The following is a 22,880-nucleotide window of genomic DNA, read 5'->3' on the forward strand; positions in this document are numbered from 1 at the left end:
TTGATCAACTTTTACATCAATATTATAAAGAAGCTATTGCTTGGCGTTGGAAATTGCCCAGCATAAAGAGATTGACCATATTTCCTCCGTAAAAGACTCCATGTCCAGCACAGAGAAATGATAGAAGAGGATATGAGCATAATACCCTCACGCACAGCAAGAAAAGATTATTATCAATACTGAATTGACAAACACAGGTGGTGTTCGCAGAAATCGGCTTCTTTCTCTTCTTAGCACCCTGCAAGCAAGCCATCCAAGTTAACCCACTCCACGCACCAGCAATACATACACTTCCACTCTGCTTGAATGTGCTCATGTTGTAGTTATCTTAACCAAAATGAGATAGTTGCACCAGTCTGAATTGTCACATGGCAATCCAAACCCTTGGAATGAATTCCAAGTGCCTCAATAAAAAGCCTTAAATTGTCTAAGTGGCAGATTATCCCACGCTCAACAAAAGATAGAATATGACATCAAACCATCAAACAACTTGCAATGTTTATTATATCTCCATACGCTAAACATAGCTGGACTACTCGCGACTTGGCTCGACTCGCCAAGCCCCTGAGAAAAAAACTCGGCAAAAACTCAAAAAAAACTCGGCAACGTAAAAACATGCTTAATTTTAATAAAAAATGCATTTTTTTTGCAAAATTGAATGAGAAGATGCATCCAATGAGTCAATAAATGATAACACAAAAGAAACAAGTTGATTCTAGATATATTTAAATGCAAAGTGTCTACAAAATTGCATCCTCATGAGGAATGCTGATGGCTAGAAGCAAAATACTAAATAGTTTTTGTAAAACCAAAAGTAAATACATCATTACAAATTACAATTACAACTTCCTCTTCCCAGCTCTAGCTAAAACTAGAGGAGAGGTAAAACTAGAGGGTCTAGTCCTAGAAGTTTGCAGTGGGCATGACTGTGCCTCCTCACTCGGTATGGCTAGTTCATCCTCCATCCTGGATGAAGCTATGTCTCCACCTGCTTGTGGCACTGGCAATGACTCCTCATCCTCATCCTCTTCCTCCTCAATGTCATCCAGCATGAAACCAAATCCACCCCCCTCCTCCTCCATAGCTGGCCTCTCCAAATCAATGTTGTCATCCTCAGAAAACAATGGAGGCTGCTCCTGTGATGTCCAATCACTGTAAGGATCTATATCATCCAAGTCAAGTGGACCACCTGCTACTTCCTCTACCTTCCTTACGCGCAATCGAAGATTATATTGCACAAAGACAAGGTCATTGAGGTGTTTTTGAGCTAGCTTGCTCCTCTTCTTCGTGTCGATGGCTTCAAACAAGCTTTAATTGTGCTCACAATTGGATGAACTACAAGGTTGACATAAGATTCTGAGGGCAAATTTTTTGAGATTTGGGGTATTTCCACCCCAACTTTGCCACCAAGCATCTGCAAATTAAAATTAGGTTGAAAGCAGCACCCCTCGCCGAGGTTTGAGGGCAAGAAAAAGAGGGGTAGAGAGATAGGTCTAGATCTTGGTGGAGATCTACAAACGTGCAATATTTGAAATTTCATCATTCATACTCATAGTTTCAAACTTTCAACTATAAAATGTATAATACCAAGATTTCTTCAATGCTAATTATGTTGTTATATGGAGCCTAATCAGACTCAGAGGTTAAATTTTTCCTACTTCCATCAGCGCAGTTTCCCCCTATATTTTTCAACAGGGGTTTGGGGGCAGCGCCCCCAAGTTGGGGTCAAGGGTCAAGGGATTACTTTTATTATTTTATAAAGGCGTCGGATGTTATAAAGTATAAGAAAGGAAAAAGACATTGAAATGCCACTTATACTTAAATGTTATATTTCATATGTATATTCTGATGAAGAGAATGAAACTAACTTGAAAAAACAAAAATTGATAATTTTTTGACATGTTTGGGCCTCTTTTTTTAGTCTAGCTGAGTTTTTTAAAGAAACTCGTCAAGGCGATTACTCGGCGAGTTTTTGCTGCGAGTTAAAGTTATAAAAACTCGCAAAGCTCAAAAACTCAACTTGCCAAGTACTCTGCGAGTGTTCCATCTATGCGCTAAACAAAATAATCAACACCAAGGTCAAAAGGCAAATTGCATAGCATAAAAATATATTTCTTTGGCCATAGAAGAATAAGCAAGGTATACAAATATGGCATCCAAGAAAGCAGTGCAATATTAAATCTCCAAACTCTTGCAAGTTTGTCTCTGAAAGAGACTACACAAATTTGATAAACTTGTCTGTAGAATCCTCTGTGAGATCCGTGGATGAAACCTCCAAAAATTGGCTAGGGCAGATAGTTCCACTACTGAAATAAAGTGATTTTCTTAAATTCTTCCTTAATAAACCACTAAAGTCATGTTATAAAACTTATTAGATTAATTAAATAATATTAACCATAGAATAAGCTTGTCGAAGAATATTAAATAATTAAATTAATGAATTCCCTTTTTTCTCGACTTTAGCCTACGGGTATCAAATAGGATAATAAGTCCTTTTGGATTACTTTGCAGAAAGGGACATTACAGTCCTCCCTTCCCTAAATTGCTTGCCCTTAAGCAAAAGATATTCAAATGAAACCTCAAATGTCTAACTGGCAAATTATCCCACGCTTAACAAAAGATAGAATATGACATTAAACCTTCAAACAACTTCCAATGTTTACTATATCTCCATACACCAACCAAAATAACCAATACCAAGGTCAAAACGCAAATTGCATCATATAAAAATATATTTCTTTGGCAATAGAAGAATAAACAAGGTATACAAATATGGTGTCCACGAAAGCAATGTGATATTAAATCTCCAAACTCTTGCAAATACACTTCTGCTTTGCTTGAATGTGCTCATGTTGTAGTTATCTCAACCATAATGAGATAGTCACACCAATTTGAATCCTCACGTGGCAATCGAATCCCTTGGAATGAATCCCAACAGCCTCAATGAAAAGCCTTCAAATGTCTAATTGGCAGATTATCTCACACTCAGCAAAATAGAGAATGACATTAAACCGTCAAACAACTTCCAATATTTACTATATCTCCATATGCCAAATAGAATAATCAACAAGGTCAAAATCCAAATTGCATAGCATAAAAATATATTTCTTTGACCATAGAAGAATAAGCAAGGTATACAAAGATGGCATTGAAGAAAGAAGTGTAATATTAAATCTCCAAACCCTTGCAAATTTGTCTCTGAAAGAAACTACACAAATTTGATAAACTTATCCCTAGAATCCTTTGTGATATCTTCTAATGAAACCTCCAACAGCTGGCTAGGGCAGATAGTTCCCCTATTGAAACCAGCAATCCCTAAGGGTTTTCATCTTAGGATTCCTTGCTCCTCAAGAAGCTCTCCAGATCCAAATGTGAGAAAACAACCAAGCCTATCTCAAATGAGCCTCACAATGCTCTTTTATATTAATCAAGGAAGCTTCTAGAAACACTTTTCATTTTCCCACACTCTTTATATTTAATTTAGCCTGGGGGAAATAAAGTGACTATTAAATTGTTCCTTAATAAACCAGTAAAGTCACCTTATAAAACTTGTTAGATTGATTTAATAATATTATCCATAGAATAGGTTGGTCAGATAATATTAAATAATCAAATTAATGAATTTTTTCTTTCCTTGATTTTAGCCTATGGGAATTAAATAGGCTAATAAGTCATTATGGATTACTCTGCAGAAAGGGACATTATAGAGTTCAATCTTGTGTAGAGTGTTTTGCACCATTGTTGGAGTGTGCAGTGCTTTTATGGAATATAGATGATCTTGGTGTTACCATGAGCACCTACTAGGTGCTTTGGTGTACTATAGGCCATGGAAGTGTTACGATATTTATTTTAAGCCATGAGAATGGTCTTGACATTACCATAGGAACATTTTTGATAGATCCTTATGGATCATTTTTTCTTCAGTAATGCAATATCAGCGACATTTAAATCCTTGCAATACTCTGTAATGCCCCCACTTTGAAATAGAATTTAATGGTAAATAATAATAATAAAATATAAATATAAATATAAAGGAATATAATAAAATATAATAAAATTTGAATTAAGTTAATGAATGGGCAAAGGACATGAAATGAAAAGTTGTGACTCCCTTAAACATGAGATAGAAAAGGGAGAAGAGAACCTCATTTGAGGGGGATAATTTGGGAATCAGAAGTGCAGATCTGGTTTAAATAAGAAGTGCAGTACTGATTGTGAAAGGTTGTGTCCCTTGCAAAGGACAGAAATAATAAAGAGTCACTCTCTTTTAAAGGGTGCTAAGGGTGAAGGGTGTGTCTCTTGCCAAAGGGCATACATGATGAAGAGGTGCGACTCTCCCTCACATTGGAGGATATAAAGTTGAGAAGTTTTCATTTGAGAAGTAGGGATCCATGGAATAGAAAAAAATATATGAAGCATTAGAAGCAGATTTAGGAGCAGACCTAAAACAGAATTATAAGAAAATCTGAAGAATGATATGAACATTTATCAAAGAGATCAGAACACAAATACAAATCTGTGAACAGTAGTAAAGCAGGCATAGAAGGAAAAGAAGAGGAAATATTAAATCAATAACTAGAGAATCAGACTTGATGGAATATAAAGGATTCACACACACACACATATATCTGAGTATAGGCAGCAGATCAGACTGATATAAACAGTAGACCTGTGCATTTAAAGAGGGAAACAACATCAAACTAAATCTCTCCAAATTAGCACAACAGACTGAAAATAGACAACCTGCAATAATTCTGCAAGTATATTGGGCAAAATTTAGTGTCCTCTCAAAAGGGGACATTACATACTCCAATTCTGATGATGTGTTGCATTGCAATATAGTTTGCTTCAAATCTTTAAATAGTCACCTTAATTATACACAAATTGTAGTTATATATGAATGAACTGGAAAATCAAGTATGCAATATAGAGGGAATATTAAACTGTGTTAATGGACCATTTTCTTCCAGACTGTAAAATATTTTGGTTTGAGCTTTGAGCTTTGAGCCATGCTGACTTATATTCACAGCCATTATCAGTAGCCTTGGTAATGACGAGAATAACACGTTAAGCTAGGTCGTGGTGTATGGACATGGCTTTAACAAGGTTAGTCAAACATTTTCATTGTTCCAATCTTTAACAAAGAGATCAAATTATGGTACATTTTATAGTATCCCGAATTGATTACAAATTGATTTCAGAAAGATTTAGTCTATTGTTGATAATCCTTTTCTGGGGCATTCAGAGATAAGCAGTGGGAATGGGGATTGTGGATGGATATCTCCAATGCTTCCTTTCCTCCCAAAAATATCACGGGGATGAGGACTGCCTGAAAAATCCGAGGGACGCACCCCCATGTATCATAAATATTCACCCAATCATTCTCTTATTCTTGGTTGAATTCTAATTGTAGTGCAACTCTCTACTTTGTTTCTTATCCGAGTTATCAAATAATAATAGCTCTATTTTTCTTTAATGCTTTCCACTCTTATCTCATCCACTGAATTTCTAAATTATATATATATTATTTAATTCTATTTCCCAAAAATCTCCACCATTAAAGATGGTAGACAATTTTAGTTATTATCATCTAATAATTCTTTATTTTCCTATAAATGGATTTGCTCCTTTCTTCCATTTTGTATTCTTATAATAAATTTGCTTTCATCTATTTATCTTCTGTTTATTCTATTTTTATTTATTGAAATCCAACATTATTTTCTATTATGATCTTTATTTATTAAAAGAAAATTAATTGATTTATATTAATTTAATTTAGTAAATTTAAAGAGATAGGAATACTCTGTGAACCAGGACCAAGTGTTTTCCATTTCATAATCCAAGCCTATTTACAATCTCCCCCACATAATATTTCCCTGAAACATCATCAAACAACATTTCATCAATAGCACCTGTTTCACTTAATAAAATTCACATAATGCCATGATAAATATTCTATCCAAATATTTTATTGCACATTTGAATGCTCAGACACAATAAATGCAAGCACATAAATAATTAATGAATACGCACAATATCCAATGTATAAAATAATAATAACTTATTAAGTAAATATCTTCATCCAAATCACATCAGGGTGGGACAAAATAATAGTAAAGCAAAGGGGTCAATAATTTGGGATGTTACATTAAATTCCTATGTTGCATTAAAGTTAATCTTAAGGCTGCAAGAAAGTTAATATATTTGTGTACATTTTTACATTAGGTGTTTGTACAAACACAACATTGAACATACCATGTACATTAGATGATAAGATAGCTTGCAAAGGAGAATACGGAAGACATAGATTGATGCTTTGATATGTTAAATTGTTTATGAAACTCTTATTGCATTTGTGAATGCTTGCTCCTTTTTCTAACATATCTCTATTGCATATTGTGTTATTTCATTAAAGACTATTTTGTTTGCAGTTATGAACAATATTTTTGAAAAGGAGGGTTTGAAGGTGCTTGGATGGAGGTCTGTACCTGTCAATGCTTTAGTGGTAGGTTACTATGCAAAAGAAACCTTGCCAAGCATTGAACAGGTATTTGTGAAAGTGGCGAAAGAGAATACTACCGAGGATATTGAAAGGGAATTGTACATTTCCCGTAAGTTAATTGAAAGGGCGGCAGAAGTTGAAGTTTGGGGAAATCAGCTTTACTTTTGCTCTTTCTCCAATCAAACAATTGTTTACAAAGGGATGCTTAGATCAGAAGTTCTTGGACAATTTTACCTAGATCTTCAGAATGAGTTATATATCTCATCTTTTGCTATTTACCATAGGCGATACAGCACAAATACCAGTCCTAGGTGGCCTCTGGCACAGCCAATGAGATTCCTTGGCCATAATGGAGAAATTAACACAATACAGGTTTGTAATTCATTCCTTCAGTAGAATTTCTCTTCACATAGAAGGAGGTTTATGTACTCCTTTTTACATGATTGTTCATTTTCAGAAGTCTGCAACTGTTCTACCATTCGTTTCAAGTTTATATTTTTGGTTTGCTGTTGTTTAAGTCATGCTGTTTCTTTTAGGGAAATTTGAACTGGATGCGGTCACGTGAGGCCTCTATTAAGGCTCCTGTTTGGCGTGGGCGTGAAAGTGAGATTTGCCCATATGGCAATGCAAAGGCATCAGATTCAGCTAATCTTGATAGCGTGGCAGAAGTATGCACTTTGCTTCATTCACGTGGATATATTTTTATCTAGACAACGGGTTCTCAATTAAAAACAAGGACATTGATTGAAATTCGCTTGTTGATAACTGTCTCACACTCGGTCAAAATTTATCATTTACTAAGCATGTTTATCAAATGTTTTGTTTGGTTTCCTGCCAAGAAAAAATTACTTTTCTTCTTTCAGGTATGGTCTTGATTGTAAATCTGAGGTTGGTATCTGCATATTAATCTCTTGTTTACTGGGAATGCTTGTATGATTGTGGCCTTGTTTTGACCATTTCTTTCATTTTATTAGCCTTAATTTTCATAATCTGTGGAAAATGCAGTTGTTGATAAGAAGTGGTCGCAGCCCTGAGGAGGCACTTATGATTCTTGTTCCTGAGGCATACAAGAAGCATCCAACATTGGCAATTAAGTACCCTGAGGCAAGTAGTTAGTATCTTCCTGGGCATGAAATGATCTGCATACATAAAATTGTAGCTATCTTAAGTTTTTGTGTGGGTGTTTATGGATTGGTCAATTTTTTTTTCATTGACCATCTATAGGGGGATTTTGGGTAAGTTACAGTCACTGATGGTAAATTTTCTTCTTATGACTGTAACATAGACCATTGCCATCTGGGTTTTAATATTCTTATAATCTATATACTTTAAATGCGTGGCATTTCCTTTTTGTTTCATCTTGATCTAGAGTTTTGAATTTGGTTGTTGTTTCTCATGATTTTCATATAACATCATAAATGGTCAATCTCATTCTTTTTGAATGGTGGGAATTTAATTGTCTCATAGGTTGTTGATTTCTATGAATATTACAAAGGACAAATGGAGGCCTGGGACGGACCAGCATTACTTCTATTCAGGTGATCCATGACACGAAATCCCCATGAACACCTTAAAAAAAATCCCCTATCTTATTCTATTTCATTAGATGGTTATTTGTTGAATTTTATCTTTAACAGCATCAATTTCTAGGAATTTTGATGATGCTTATAAGCATCTTACTTTATTCTTATTTCCATTATATGTTGCGTGTATAGCAATCATCTTTATTTCTGCACAATCAAACTAAGGTGGTATTGAATTTAGATTTTACCAAAAGTGATTCTTTTCTCTTGAAAACTATGTTCTGAAGCAAAACCTCAAACAGTCAACTTGCATAGCTTGTCATGATCTCTTTCTTGAAAGTTCTAGCATTTAGGCTTGGTTCCAAACATAACAATGGGGATATTATACATTTCAGAAGTAATTAACTAACTGGGAGTCTTTAGGTGAATGTTAAATCCTATGCACTAATTACCAATGATATTAGTTATTACAGGTTCGCTCTTTTGGCATGTGTTGGCTTATCCAATATGATACGGGCGGAATATGGTTATGGGCAGAATTGAAATAACCCTAGGGTTTAATATTTTGCTCTAACCAGACTCAGATAGATGTTAACAGATCAAAACTTCAAACTTCAACTCACTGAATTAACCAAGCAATTTCTGTACTTAAAGTTTACCAGTTAACCAAATTGAAATTTCAACTCACACAGTTGCACAGATGATAACAGGAATTAATTTAGATCTGGGACAATACAATGGGTATGAACCTGAAATAGTGTGTGATGGTGTATTTCTATTGGTGAGACAATTACAACCATCTGAGTGTGAACCAGTAGGAACTTGGCAGGTAGACTGGCCTTGGAAATCTCACGTTCTCTAGATTAGATCTGCTCTTGATCTTTGGGATATGTGGCAGGCATGCTGGGTCAGGTTATTACCTACAGGAAGCTGGGAATTTTCCCCAACTGGTCACTCTAATTTTGAGGTGTGAAACCTTCAAAGTTGTGCGTTTGCTGGAAATTGGCCTATTTTCTGCATGGAACTGATCTATCTGCACTGCTGGATGCCAAATCTGATTTTCCTCTGCCCAAACTCACTTCCTCTATAATTTCTTCGTTTGGGGCCTAGCCAATTTGTGCATATTTAGCTAGTTTCCAATTCTTCCAAAGGCTAGTTGGTTAGTTAGGGAGAACTCCAACATTTTTGGAGAAGCATTTGATCAGTCTTGCAGAGTAATTGTTCTTGGATTTGAGTTCAATTGGGTAGATGGAGCTTTTTGATGCTTCCAGAATTGATTTCCAAGCTTTTGGTGCTCTTCAAACTTCTTGGAGGAGCAGACTATTTTTAGAATGTCATTTGATTGCCTCCGATCATTGTCCCTAGTCTTCAATATCACTTTGGTATGATCAAAATTGCAAAATTATATCAGTTGTGTGCTTTCCGCAACTTGGATATATTATTGAGTTATTTAATTAGTATTTCACTTAAGCTGTCTAATGCTGGAAATAATAGAAAAGACAACTAAGTGTAATAGCTCATTTTAGGTTATTTCTAATGGACAACTTGGAAAAGAGACTTTATTCATGACAAAACTATATTATTCCTCAAAAAGGTGAAAAGTGCTCCATAAAGTTAATTATTTATTTTTTAAAAGGTGTTTTGGAACAAATAAGAAAAAAAGAGTAATATTTTATTGCTTCAAAAAGTTATAAAAGGAGGTTGAGGGCTCATTGATGTGTTATGGATGAATTTCCAAGTAGGGTCTCTAACTCTATCAAAACAAGTACTGCACTAATGGGGCACAGGTGAGGCTGAAGCTAATCCATAAGTTTCTCTATTTGCCATTATATGATGTATTTAACCTCCACATACAAAATGAAAGTACAACATTACTTAAATTATACATATATCACAAAAAAACAGCCTAAAATTTGTTTTAAATTAGTAAAAATCTTGTATAATTTATAGGTTCTAAACATTTTTTTCAAAAAAAGGATTAAAATAAAAATAATATGTTGGGTATGCAAAAAAAAAAGGAAAATAGTAAAACAAATTAATAAAAATCATCAGAAAATGGTGATGAATCCTATTTTATGGAATTTAGATGCAAAAATGCTATTTAGTTCTAGCATGTGATGAATTTTTTTAACCTAGGTGCTAGATTTTGCAGCCAAAATGAAGTAAAATGTTTTTAAAAAATAAAAAACAAAAAACTGACTTGTGCTTCAAATTTGCCTTCCAAATTCGCCCAAAAATCTTTTTCAATCTTCTCTCCACGATGGAAAAATGTTGTAACTAGTGCGTGTAATGTCTGGGAGGGTTTTCTTACCTTGCAGGGTTAAAATGGGAGGCGTTTTGACATTTTTGGGGCCTTTATTGACTTGTCAGCCTCTTCCTACCGCCAGCGAGTTTTAAATATGGACTTGCCAACTTTCTGGCAAGTACTCGGTTAAAAGCCGATGAATCTTTTTGGTGAGTAAATGTGGTGAAAACTCATTTTTGATTTTGCTTGGAGATTATGCCATCTATGGGTGAATGCATAGTTTGAGGACTTGGACTCGGCAGCCAAAAAATTTGGAGCTGGACTCCGGACTCGGCAAAAAAAATGAAAGAAATTAGTTGACAACTTTTACCTAATTTGTGTAATTCTTTTCCCAGACCCCCTCATTGTAATCAAATTTCTTATATGACAAGAGATCCAATAACTAGTGGGGGTTTGTGAGTGGAGACCCTAATAGGTTTGAGGGGCAGCAATGATAAGTGGCACAAGGTGTTAGATGTGAGAAAAACTCAACGATAGAGGGGGTATAGGGGAATGTTTTGTTTCCCTGCAGGTTGGAACTATACGGGTTTGGGGGCTATTCCCTTGAACTTTTTTTTTTGATGATTGTAAAGATGAAGCAAAAATGGAAAAAAAAAAAAGATTTATAGGCCAAAATTTCATTGTTCAGATCTGTTTTGGACAAGACTGAGCAAAAAAATGTGAAAAGGTCATTTTTTTGTGTTTTTAACCTTGCTTGCCACACCTAGGTGGACTCAAGAGTCTGTGCCTGGAACTTGAAAGTTCGAGTCTGGGACTCGGAGAGTTCAAGGGCGAAACTTGGAGGAGTACTCCCTAAGACTCGCCTTGCAAGTCTGTGGAAAGTTGACTCATCTAGAGATAGGACTGATGAGTTTGGCGAGTTCTGGAGAGTGCTTGTAGAGTCCTCAAACTTGGGGTGAATGCATCGGAGCTTCAAAGTTTCTTGAAAAGCTAGGGGTCTTTAATTACACAAGGATCTGTGAAAATGTAGATTGGAGAGCAATTGTCTAGATTGGATGATGCTAGATCTAGGAGAGGAAGGGGATCAAGTAGTAGACTATCAAAATATCCTCTTTAGATGCAGATCTTGTCATAGATATGAATATTTGGCTTGGATATGTTGTTCTCCACTTCAATCTATCCCTTTAGAGAGCTATCCTGTTTTATACGAATGGGCAGATGCTGAGGAAAAAGAGACACAAAGCACAAAGCAGCCCCAAAAATTGAGGGAACAAGAGAGAAATTCCATAAAGTATACCAAATGAGCACATGTTGAGATCTCCAATCCCTTTGCTACTCTTAACTGACCTATACTTTGGCATTGCAGATAAGGATACACATGACAGGAAGGCCATTCTGAAACAATTAAAAGCAACTGAACAGGAAACAAAGGCCATTCGGAAACTCAGCAAATACAGTTTACCTCCATAGCAAATACATCAAAATTATATAGGCAAAAAAAGTAAAACAGGAAAAACATCAGAAACAATTCTATGTTAACCCCAACTCTATTTACAAATGTGGAACCTTGATCTGAAAAAAATGGAAAATGAAAGCCCTTATTAGATGCTTTTAATGATATCTGTAATCTGGGTCCTAGTTCACGTATGAAAAGCAGCAAGATTCATTAGTCACCCAATTTGGATCAGCTAACAACATCCTCAAAGAAACAAGACTTTTCCAAGGAAAATACAATCGCTCCAGTTCTGATATGGATTCTTTAATGGAATATAAAGTATTAAAGGGATTGGGTGCCTCCAACAAGTACCTATTTCTAATACAGATGATCAAGCAAGACAAGGTATATCCCGTACCTTTAACAAATTACTAAGGCAAAATCCTCAGTAGCATTTCTAGAGCCAAACAAATCTATTTCTGCAACAGATCAAAACACTCATAGAATTGGTTCCGTCCAGGCATGTATATCAATCTCACGATTCTTTCATGTTATGTCTGATTATTCTTTTGTTGTCAAATGATTTTCAAGAAGTACCTTGTTGTAAAAATTTATATATATCTACCCTTCCATTCACACACCTCCCCAGTCTCCTACCTGCAGCACTCAACCCGGTCTTCCGTCCCATCAGCATTCCTCCCCCACACAAAGGAAATAACAAACTCCTGCTAATAAACCAAATTAGCCAATGGGAGACAGCCATAAACTTATCCAACATTGTTCTCATGGGAGAATTCAGTATAGCCAAAATTCTTCAGGAAAAAATAGAGGGAAACTGTTCAATAGTAGAGCAGAAGCTCTGTTGGATGTAACCACAATTTTTAGTTTGATAGATATGAACTATCACCAGGTTTTTGGTGTAACGGAAGGAAAAGCAACAAGTTCATTGCAGAAAAAATAGATTGCATCCTTATATCTCATAGATTGGACTAATGTGAACCTATCTTTCCATGCCAGAGTTGGGGAAATTACCCTATTTGATTGTTGGTCCATATTGTTAAGTGTTCAATCACAGAAACCAGCAGCTCAGTTCTTCTTGCTTCAAGTTCAATGGTATGTGGCCACTCCAGGCAGGGTTCCACAAACTCTTTCAATAACACGGGATGGAATGGCTGACATACAAGGTTATGCTCTGTTTTCAATTGTCCAAAGTCCAAAGTATGTAAAAACAAATTGAAAAACTGGAATAAGCAGACTTGTGGAAATATATTCAAAGGAATCAAGGAAATTCAGCAACAATTGGCAGGTGTCCAAGTTCAGATTTGGGAAACAGCTAATAAAAGAGCTTGATCTTTCCCAGAACAAGGAAGTTTGCTACGGGAGACAAAGAGCTTAAATAAAATGGTTCAATCAATGAGACAACATCTCAAAATTCTTCCACAGCTCTATGCTCAAATCAGCAGTGAAAATATACTATCCATGGGTTCCTTTTTCCTTCTTATCCTCTCAGGATGACATTATGTTACATGCTTCAAGTTCATAATACTACAACAAGCTTCTATCAAGACAGCTGGCTACTAGAACTTGTAAGATGGCTTATTCTAGGCTTCTTAAATCTAAACCTAAAATACACTTTAAGCTGATAAAGACAATTTTTAGAATCTTGACACAGAGGCCAAACTAAAATATATTGTCTGCTTCTTCAGGAAAGACAAGCCAGTGGGACCTGACAAAGTCACTGACTTAGACAGCTGGCTACTAGAACTTGTAAGATGGCTTATTCTAGGCTTCTTAAATCTAAACCTAAAATACACTTTAAGCTGATAAAGACAATTTTTTGAATCTTGACACAGAGGCCAAACTACAATATATTGTCTGCTTCTTCAGGAAAGACAAGCCAGTGGGATCTGACAAAGTCACTGACTTATTCTGTCCAGATTTCTGGTACATGGTCAAAAATTTCACCTTTCATAAGGTGTTCTCAGGATAAATCTTGTGTCGTCGCATTCTTTTCTCTTTTTCTGTCCATTTTCTGTCATAACAGCAATCTAATTCCTCAACATTTCACTGTCATTTGAAAATGCAAGTAGCACAGTAGTTTAGTTTTTGGGTTTTGTTAATTTACACTCAAAATGGAAGAATTTATGAATCAGTACATCAAACAATCTAGGATACTAGAACTTGTAAGATGGCTTATTCTAGGCTTCTTAAATCTAAACCTAAAATACACTTTAAGCTGATAAAGACAATTTTTTGAATCTTGACACAGAGGCCCAACTACAATATATTGTCTGCTTCTTCAGGAAAGACAAGCCAGTGGGACCTGACAAAGTCACTGACTTATTCTGTCCAGATTTCTGGTACATGGCCAAAAATTTCACCTTTCATAAGGTGTTCTCAGGATAAATCTTGTGTCGTCGCATTCTTTTCTCTTTTTCTGTCCATTTTCTGTCATAACAGCAATCTAATTCCTCAACATTTCACTGTCATTTGAAAATGCAAGTAGCACAGTAGTTTAGTTTTTGGGTTTTGTTAATTTAAACTCAAAATGAAAGAATTTATGAATCAGTACATCAAACAATCTTATTTAAGTGCTGCAAGAAATGCCTTGTGGTATGTTAAGATGCAGACAGTTTAAATGCTGAGACACATTTGTTTCTTCTTCTGTTTTTAGCAGATGTATCCTCATGTAAATGTATCTAATTGAAAGAGTATCATCCTATATTAGATAAAGAAGTAAATATGTATATATCTTGTAGACATAAGTCATGAAGATCCTTAAAATTATGAAGACTATCTGGGAGGCTTTATTAAATCTGGATGCCAGATGAGGAATACTTTGTGTTTCTCATCTAGTGAGAACATATCTTCTTATTTTATCATGCAAATTTTCTCTTCTAGCAATTTGAGGATTGGTGGCATTACTTATGATAATTTCATGTATGGAAAATATGAAAATAAGCTGAATTATGTAGAATGGTATTTCATGTTTATAGTAATGGTCAATAAATTATTTGTAAATACTGAAGAAGAAAAGGATACATGTTTTATGTGGCCAAGTAGATAATTGTATGTATTTACCTTCGAAATATCTTTTCAACATTATGACTTTGACAGATTTTGTATATGAAAAGTTTTAGGAAGTGTTGGTCATATGATTTCCGTAAAATGGTTTGATTGTGCATCATTTCATGGAAATACAAATTTAGCTTCGTGTTAAGTGAATTGAGGCTTTCACAGGTATTTTTATTTAATTTTTTGTGAGATCTTGCATAAATGTTATTATTTTAAAATGGCCTTCCTGATTCTAATGACTTTTTCCCTCATTTTGGTAATAATTACAAAAGGGACTCACTTAACACACAAACACCCCTTACCATGTAATTATTGCCAACGTAACTTAGAAAAAAATGATATCAATGTAATGGCTATTCTATGGAGGTCATCTGGAGATAACTGAAAAAATATTGGAGTGAAATCACTCAAAAATAAGAAAATATAAGTAGCCTCATGTTAGAAAAGCTTCTAATGTGGAAATGTAAATAATTGTATGTAACAAGCATTGTGCTACAATCTTATCATGTATTGACTTTACCACAATTTCCTTGGCATGCTTAAAGTGATGGCAAAACTGTTGGTGCTTGCCTGGATCGAAATGGCCTTCGTCCTGCACGGTATTGGCGAACAAAAGATGACATTGTTTATGTTGCATCAGAGGTGCACCTTAAATCCTATCTATTTGTGGATTTGAATGTTATTTCCTAGACCAATTCCAAAAGAATACTATTAATTTTTTTTTGTTCAATGATGCCATTAATGATTCATAAATCTGTCCTTGGATTTTAAAACTAATTTTCCACTATGTAATAATTATTTTCTCACAAAATATTTGTCAAGAAGCATTGATATCTTCTTTTTGCATCAAATTAATTGATAACTGTCTTCTGGGTTTTCAATAACTTGTAAGCATAGTTTAGATGAGGTTTTTATTTAGTCTTTTGTATTTTAGGTTGCTCCAGCTTTGGTTGTTATCAATTTTATTCTATACTTTCCTGGATATGTGCTTGGAGTAATATTCTGATCATCAAAATTTGGTGGCAACAGCTATATTGATATCATTTTTTTTTCTTGATCTTTTTTGGATGTATCATAGACTTTTGGTTTCACCATGATAGATGTATTGCAAAAGTCCTTAACGTATAACATTTGAATTTTAGTTTTGTAGTCTGGTTTGTTTTGGTTCTGTCATTTGCAAGACAATATTAAAGATTGCATATCCTATTATATAGAGATAAAATTTTGGAAAAGTGTTTTTCTGTTCTGTGGTTGCAACATTGTTTTTTGCTCTCTTGAGCAGGTGGGTGTGCTACCAATGGATGAATCTAAGGTAACCATGAAGGGTCGTCTGGGTCCAGGAATGATGATAGCTGTTGACTTGGAGAAGGGTGAGGTAAGCATTACGTCTTAGACGTTATTGGTTATCCTTTACTTAGAGGAAGAGGCAATATGTATCAAAACATCGTTTTAAAGATTCTATACAAAACAATGACACCTCTTACAGGAGCAGTAGTTTAATATGCCTTGTTGATTGACATTTCTTGGCAAATTGACAACAAGAATCCGAGACAGACCACATTTTATTACACATAATTGTGTCTTTCTTGGTTGCAATCTTAAAAACTACTTTAACCTTTACTTTTTAAAAAGATATCAATGCTATCATGGCTCACAGTAGATGTTGTTTTCTTCTCCTTACATGCACAAATATGCCCCTTTTCATCTTTGTTTTCACTTTTCTGTTGATACTATGCATTTATAACACTCCATTTCTCCTTGATCCCTGCTGTATCTCCAGGAAAAGCTTTTAAATACCATCCTGCTTATGCCTAAAATACGTAAGAGAGTGCTTTGTCTTGTACCAGCAAGAGACACAAACAGCATAAATACAAACCTGTTCATTATTACCTTAAACTGGATAGAATAGTGAGATATAATGCAATCACAGGTAGAAAAGAGATGTTCTATGAGACTTATTGGTTTGTGTTGTGGGGAAATTATTATTTGAATTCAGTGCGGGCAATGAAATGTTGAAGATTGGCAGCGTTGGTCATCACTTCCAGCCTGAGGAAGACAAATATGTAAGTGGCCTAATCGGCCTAATCGGCTTAGAGGGAGTGTTGATGCTATGGTCGGATTCCTTCAGGCCGACATAGACAACATAAAGGTTGTGATAATATAATTATTGTGATATAATAATTATATTGATAATTATTGATAATATAATTATTATATTATTATTGTGATTATATTGTGATAATATAATTATATTATACTTATTCTGATAATATTATTATTATGAGATAATATAATTATATTATTATGTGATAATATAAATATATTGTATAATTATTATATTATATGATAATATAATAATTATTATATTATAATTGGTGCCACTTGGAAGAGTGGCGTCCCTTGGTGAAGGGGCACCACAAAAGGTATAAAGGAAGACTAATCTTCTCTCTTGAATGATATAGAGATATAACACACAATCTGCTATATGGATAATAAGCAGTGCTTGGGGGGGACAATCGTGTATTGTCTATGGCTGGGAGGGCAAATCAGTGCCCGTGGTTAATTGAGAACCATAAACTCAACATGGTATCAGAGCGGCTATGAAACCCGGGAAAGGCCCTGATACAGTAGCAACATCTGATGGAAGAGAATAGGGAATTGATCATTAAAGGGAATCGATCATTAAAGGAAATTGACCATCCCGATATAAACATCAGAATGAACAACAAGGGTCATGATTTTTTTTTAATGCAATCTATTTAATATAATTCGCCGATTCCTTGTGATGGGGTATCGGACCTAGAAACCAATTTATATCCCATTTGGATCATTTCATTGATCAAATTCAAGGCGATATTTTTCTCAGCACAGCAGGTTGATCAATCACAACTTCAGATTTGGGCGATATTTCATCTCTATACAGTGATTTGTGATTATAGGGTCAAGGCGATATTCGCTTTGAAGTCGATCTTTGTTGTCTTTGAAGGCTTGTGATTTCATTTCACATGCAGCGATCTTATTTTGGCAACTACATCGGCAACATTATATCAGAAAACCCCTTAAGTTTGGTGATCAGCGAATTACAATTTTGATTGACGATTCATGACTTGATGATTGTCAAGGCGTGGCAAATTCATTAAGGAAGGCGATTTGTTTTGTGTTCGATTTAAGCCTCAACGAACTCATCTTCTGTTACAGCTGAAGGTTCCTATTCATCAACAACAGCTAATCATTGAAACCATGCGATTCTAATAGTTGATCTTTGGGTTCATATGTGGGTGGCGATTTAATCCTCCAACTGATCTTCATTAAGGTGAAGATTCCACCATTCGGTTACATCAAGGGTGAGGCTTTCATTAAAATGGTGATCAGTTCATAAGCAAAACAATTCAGATTTTGATATCAACGAACCTATTAATCGTTCAGAATTTGCATTTGATCAAGGGAGAAGGCGCTCAGTGGTCAACAAAACAAATATTGTCCCATATGATCATTCGACCTCGCAACAAATTATCTTATGAGAGAGCGATTTTTGGACACAGCAGTAAGGGCACTGGTATAGATCGAATTGAAAAGAGGATTATCAAATTTATGACAAAGGCTACAAGCTGGTGTTTTGTTCAATAACGATTTGAGTTTTTTTTTTGGGATTTGTTATGGCGATTGCACGGCGTCTGTGCGAGGTCCATTCTAAGCTCCCTAGATTTAATGAACAATAAGTTTCATTAATCTTTCCTGCTTCTTGCACGACCTTCAGATCAACATATCAGCCTGAACAGGATTTCAGGCTATTGTCAAAAATTAAAATCATAATCTGAACAGAAAAATATCCTTATTACTGCTATTGTATTTTCAGAAATAGAGTCGAAGGAAATGGTTTATTTTGACGAAGAGGCCGATTGTGCTAGAGTAGTTGTGAAAGAAATCCTAGAAATGTTCGACACTTTGCTTGCGAGATTGTGTGAGGATCAGCGAGGTGCTGTGAAGAGATCCATGGGCTTGAAAATGGAATAGCTTAAAATAGAGTTTGAACAGCTAAACGAGTAAAAATCTATGGAGGGGATTGGGTTTTGCATGAAATGGAGTGATTGGGAATTCCTCTTGGAATGGAGTGATTGGGAATTCCTCCTGGGTTTACAAACACTTTGGGAGAAGGTTTATTATCAGATGTCACAAACATCATTGCCTTGTTATCACAGAGATGTGATAATCTTTGCCACCACCTCCAATGATGCCATGATCTGTTTATACTGGTTATCACGCTACGATGACGTGACCAATGATAAGGATGATATTGTTGTTGTTGAGCTGAAGATAGGTGATGAGTGATGGCAAGGGCCGTAGGCCACACAGCCATCAGATCATCGTTAGATGCTTCTGTGTGATCAATTCAAATGGATGGAAATTTCAATGCTGAGTGAGTTTAGGAAAGAACGTTGGTGGATTGTGAGGAAGACTAACCAATTAAGAGATAAGTTTTCATGGTTGAATAATGTTCATGAATTTTTCATATAGTTATTAATTCATGCTATAGCGAACCATGTATGATTCCAACATTGATATTTCTCTTCGAGATAGCCTTGGACCATTATTAATCTCTCTAAATGCTTTCAGGACGGAGATTGCATTCAAGGGTGGATAAGCTTGATACATCCTGTGAGGAAGCATCACAGGCTGCTGCCATGAAATTGAGTTAGTGGTTGGAGACATCTCTTCGAAGAGGAAGAATCAACAGTCAGAGGGAGCTTGACATTTCAGATTTAGAGGGAGCCTGACATTTCAGCTACAAAAGCAACCTTAGACAAGGAGGTCAGAAGGTTGATATCGGGTTCAGAGGGAGTCACATCATTTTTGAAGAGGTTTGGGATGTTGGCTTACAAGTCTATGTCTACACTGATGTGAGTGCACTTAGTCAGTTCATGTGTGAACTCAAATAGATATACTGACTCCGATTGGGCAGGGTGTGTCACTGATCGGAAGAGCACCTCTGGTTGTTTTTTTAGTTTGGGTTCTGCCATGACTTCTTGGTGCAGCAGGAAACAGTCTTCAGTGGTGCTAAGCTCTACAGAGGTCGAGTATATTGCAGTATGTGTGGGAGCACGAGAAGCAGTGTGGCTTCGGAAGGTTCTTGTAGGATTGTTTGGGCAATCCTTAGAGCCTACAATTATCCATTGTGATAATCAAAGTTGTGTAAAACTTTCTGTCAATTCCGTGTTTCATGACAGAACAAAGCATGTGGAGATCAAGTATCACTATGTTAGAAACATGGTGGAAAGGAATGCTATTCGGTTGAGACATTAGTACTGATGAGCAGACGATAGGCATTCTCACCAAGCCTCTCTCCAGGATAAAGTTTGTGTACTTCCGAGATAAGCTTGGTATGGTGGAGAATGAAGCCCTAGCTGAGATTGATTCTCAACATCATTGATCTATTTATATACTAATGCATTCTTCTCTTTGAGAGAGAAGTTTAAAAAGTAAGCTCTTGTTAATGCATTTCTCTTTGAGAGAGATTTGAGGTGAAAGCCCTTTTTTCTCCTTCTGGGATAAGCCATGGTGGATCCACCCTCTGAGATGAGTCATGGTGGATGCCATGTGTGTGACACCATGACAACATCACATGAGAGAGTCCGTGATGATTTTCTTGTACTTGTGTGCTCACCCTCTAGGATGAGCCATGGTGAATATCATTGTGAGGTGACGATCTCACAATGATGAACACTTGTGCATTTTACCATCATTGTGAGGTGATGATCTCACAATAATGGTTGATATCAGGGTGAGGTGATATCTCTTCTTTCACCATTTATGGGAGTAGCCATAATGGTTGATATCATGATGAGGTGATATCTCTTCTTTCACCATCCATGGGAGTAGCTATGATGGTCAATATCACGATGAGGTGATAAGCTTCTTCACACATGGGTGTAGCTATTGTGTTAGTCATCACGATGAGGTGATATGACTTGTAAATATCGAGAAGGATTCCTCCCTAGCTAAGAGGGAGTGTTGATGATGTTACAGCTAAGGTTAGATCATTCAAAGGGCCAACTCATAAATATGCAAGTAGTCATTCGACTTTGCATATTTAATATGCCTCTCTTGTTCATATTGGATCTACCCTATGAGAGTAGCCATTGTGGTTGACATCTCAATGAGGTGATATGTCTTGTACAGCTGGAAGTATCCTCCCAAGCTGAGAGGGAATGTTGAAGATTGGCAGCATCGGTCATCACTTCCAGCCTGAGGAAGACAAATATATAAGTGGCCTAATCAGCTTAGAGGGAGTTGTTGTGACCTTTTTCACACATCACCCCATTGAGGATGGGGACCCTCTCCTTTCCTGCTTTCTAGGGTTTTTGTTAGTGTCCCGTGGCCTTCCGCTTCAGTTTTGCTCAGTTCTGTCAAGTTTTGAGCGGTTTGAGTCTTAAGGATTGAAAGTCAGTTTTTGCAAGCCAAGTGATAATAGAGTCTAGACACTGTCAAAGTGCCTAGAAAGGCCAAAGGATGAAGAATGCAATTGATTTGAGCAAATTCAGATAGCTTTCTATTTTTGGAAAGTTTTGCTTTTTTGCTTTTTCCTATTTTTTAGGAAGTTTCATTTTTGCCATTTTTAGCTCGATCCTCGAGATGGCTATTTTTAGAAAGTTTTTCCCTATTTTTTTAGGGATGTTTGCTTTTTGCTTTTTTAAAGCGGGGACTTGTTGTGACGTATTCACACTCGCCCCATTGCAAATGGGGACCCCCACTTTTTGTTTTCTGGGGTTAGCCCTTTTGGTTTTGTTGTTAGTCATTTTAGTGTCTTAGCCTTTGCATTGAAGGGATTGAGTCAGGTGGATCTCCTCAAGAGGTCAGGTCAATTGAGTGATTAGGGGTTATTTAGGTCATTCCTAGGTTGTTTTTTGTGTACTATCCGGTCGCACTTCAAGTTGCTAAATCAAACCTTGGTTGAATGCATAATATCCTCCTAGGTCCCATCCCTTACATCAAGGACAGAGCGAATTCGCCTTAAGGAGTCTGGAATGTCATCCCGATCCTCAAATGTCCTGAAATTTGGCTAAGTTTGGAATGTCATCCTGATCCTAAAATTTGACTAAGTCTAGAAAATTGAAGAATCCTCCAAAAACTAGATTTTGCATTATAACTCCTGGAGGTCCGAAACCACTCTCAAACATCTTGACAATATATATGGAATATAATTTAAAGTATAATCACTTATACTTAAATGTTATATTCCATATATGAATCCTGACGGACAGACTAACATGTCAAATATCGCTCTTGACCCTTCCAAAGGGTCCAGAACAAATTTCCTTATATCTCCCTTCTTGGTCTTAATTTGCCTCATAAACCTTATCCCTATGGCATGGTTGAGAGAGTATTGATGTGTGAAACAAAGTGAAGTGATGAAAAGTGAAGGATTTGAGCATAATTGCAAATTTTGCTCTTGACCCGTCCAAAGGGTCCAGAGCGAAATCCTCCAAATGACTTATTTCTTCACTAGGGACATGAGATGGTGGACATGCATGGCAAGGAAGGGATTCAAAAAGGACAAGTCTAAAGCAAGCTAAGTGAAAAAGGATGGGAATTGAGCCTAAAACATCAATTTTGCTCCTGACCCTTCCAAAGGGTCCAGAGTGAAATTTTTCTAAGCTCTTGACCCTTCCAAAGGGTCCAGAGCGAAATCCTTAGGAAGACTCTCAATTTCATCTAGTGCACTAAATGAACCTTGTTTTGATAGCAAATTGACTTGATGGTGATGGGAGGAGGTGTAGTAAGTTAGATTCAAGGCAAAGAAAGGATGAATGGATGAAGAAATTGGGCCTAGGAAGAATTTCGCTCCTGACCCTTCCAAAGGGTCCAGAGCGAATTCTCCTAAAAACACTATTTTCCTCCTTGTTCAAACCAAGATCTTTGTTCCTAGGACATAGTTGAGGGAGGATGGATATATACTTGCCTTAAGAACTAAATGGAAGTGAAGGCAATGATGGATTTGAGGTCAAAAGACGAAATTCGCTCTCGACCCTTCCAAAGGGTCCAGAGCGAATTTTCATAGAATCCTCCCTTTTGCTTCAAATTTAGACTAATTTTGTGCCTTGG

The 22,880-nt window shown here is 36.1% G+C and overlaps 1 protein-coding gene across 1 annotated transcript in view; it reads left to right on the forward strand.

Annotated features, from left to right (window-relative positions):
• LOC131031686 (ferredoxin-dependent glutamate synthase, chloroplastic) overlaps window positions 1-22,880 on the forward strand; it is a 268,749-nt gene that overhangs the window by 48,793 nt on the left and 197,076 nt on the right. Inside the window, exons 3-8 of the mRNA XM_057962794.2 lie at window positions 6,432-6,874; window positions 7,039-7,170; window positions 7,508-7,606; window positions 7,970-8,040; window positions 15,326-15,422; window positions 16,063-16,155. Coding sequence (XP_057818777.2) covers window positions 6,432-6,874; window positions 7,039-7,170; window positions 7,508-7,606; window positions 7,970-8,040; window positions 15,326-15,422; window positions 16,063-16,155 — 935 coding nt within the window. The remainder of the gene's footprint in view (window positions 1-6,431; window positions 6,875-7,038; window positions 7,171-7,507; window positions 7,607-7,969; window positions 8,041-15,325; window positions 15,423-16,062; window positions 16,156-22,880) is intronic.

The sequence above is a fragment of the Cryptomeria japonica genome, chromosome 6 (genome assembly GCF_030272615.1).
Source record: "Cryptomeria japonica chromosome 6, Sugi_1.0, whole genome shotgun sequence".
NCBI lineage: Eukaryota > Viridiplantae > Streptophyta > Pinopsida > Cupressales > Cupressaceae > Cryptomeria > Cryptomeria japonica.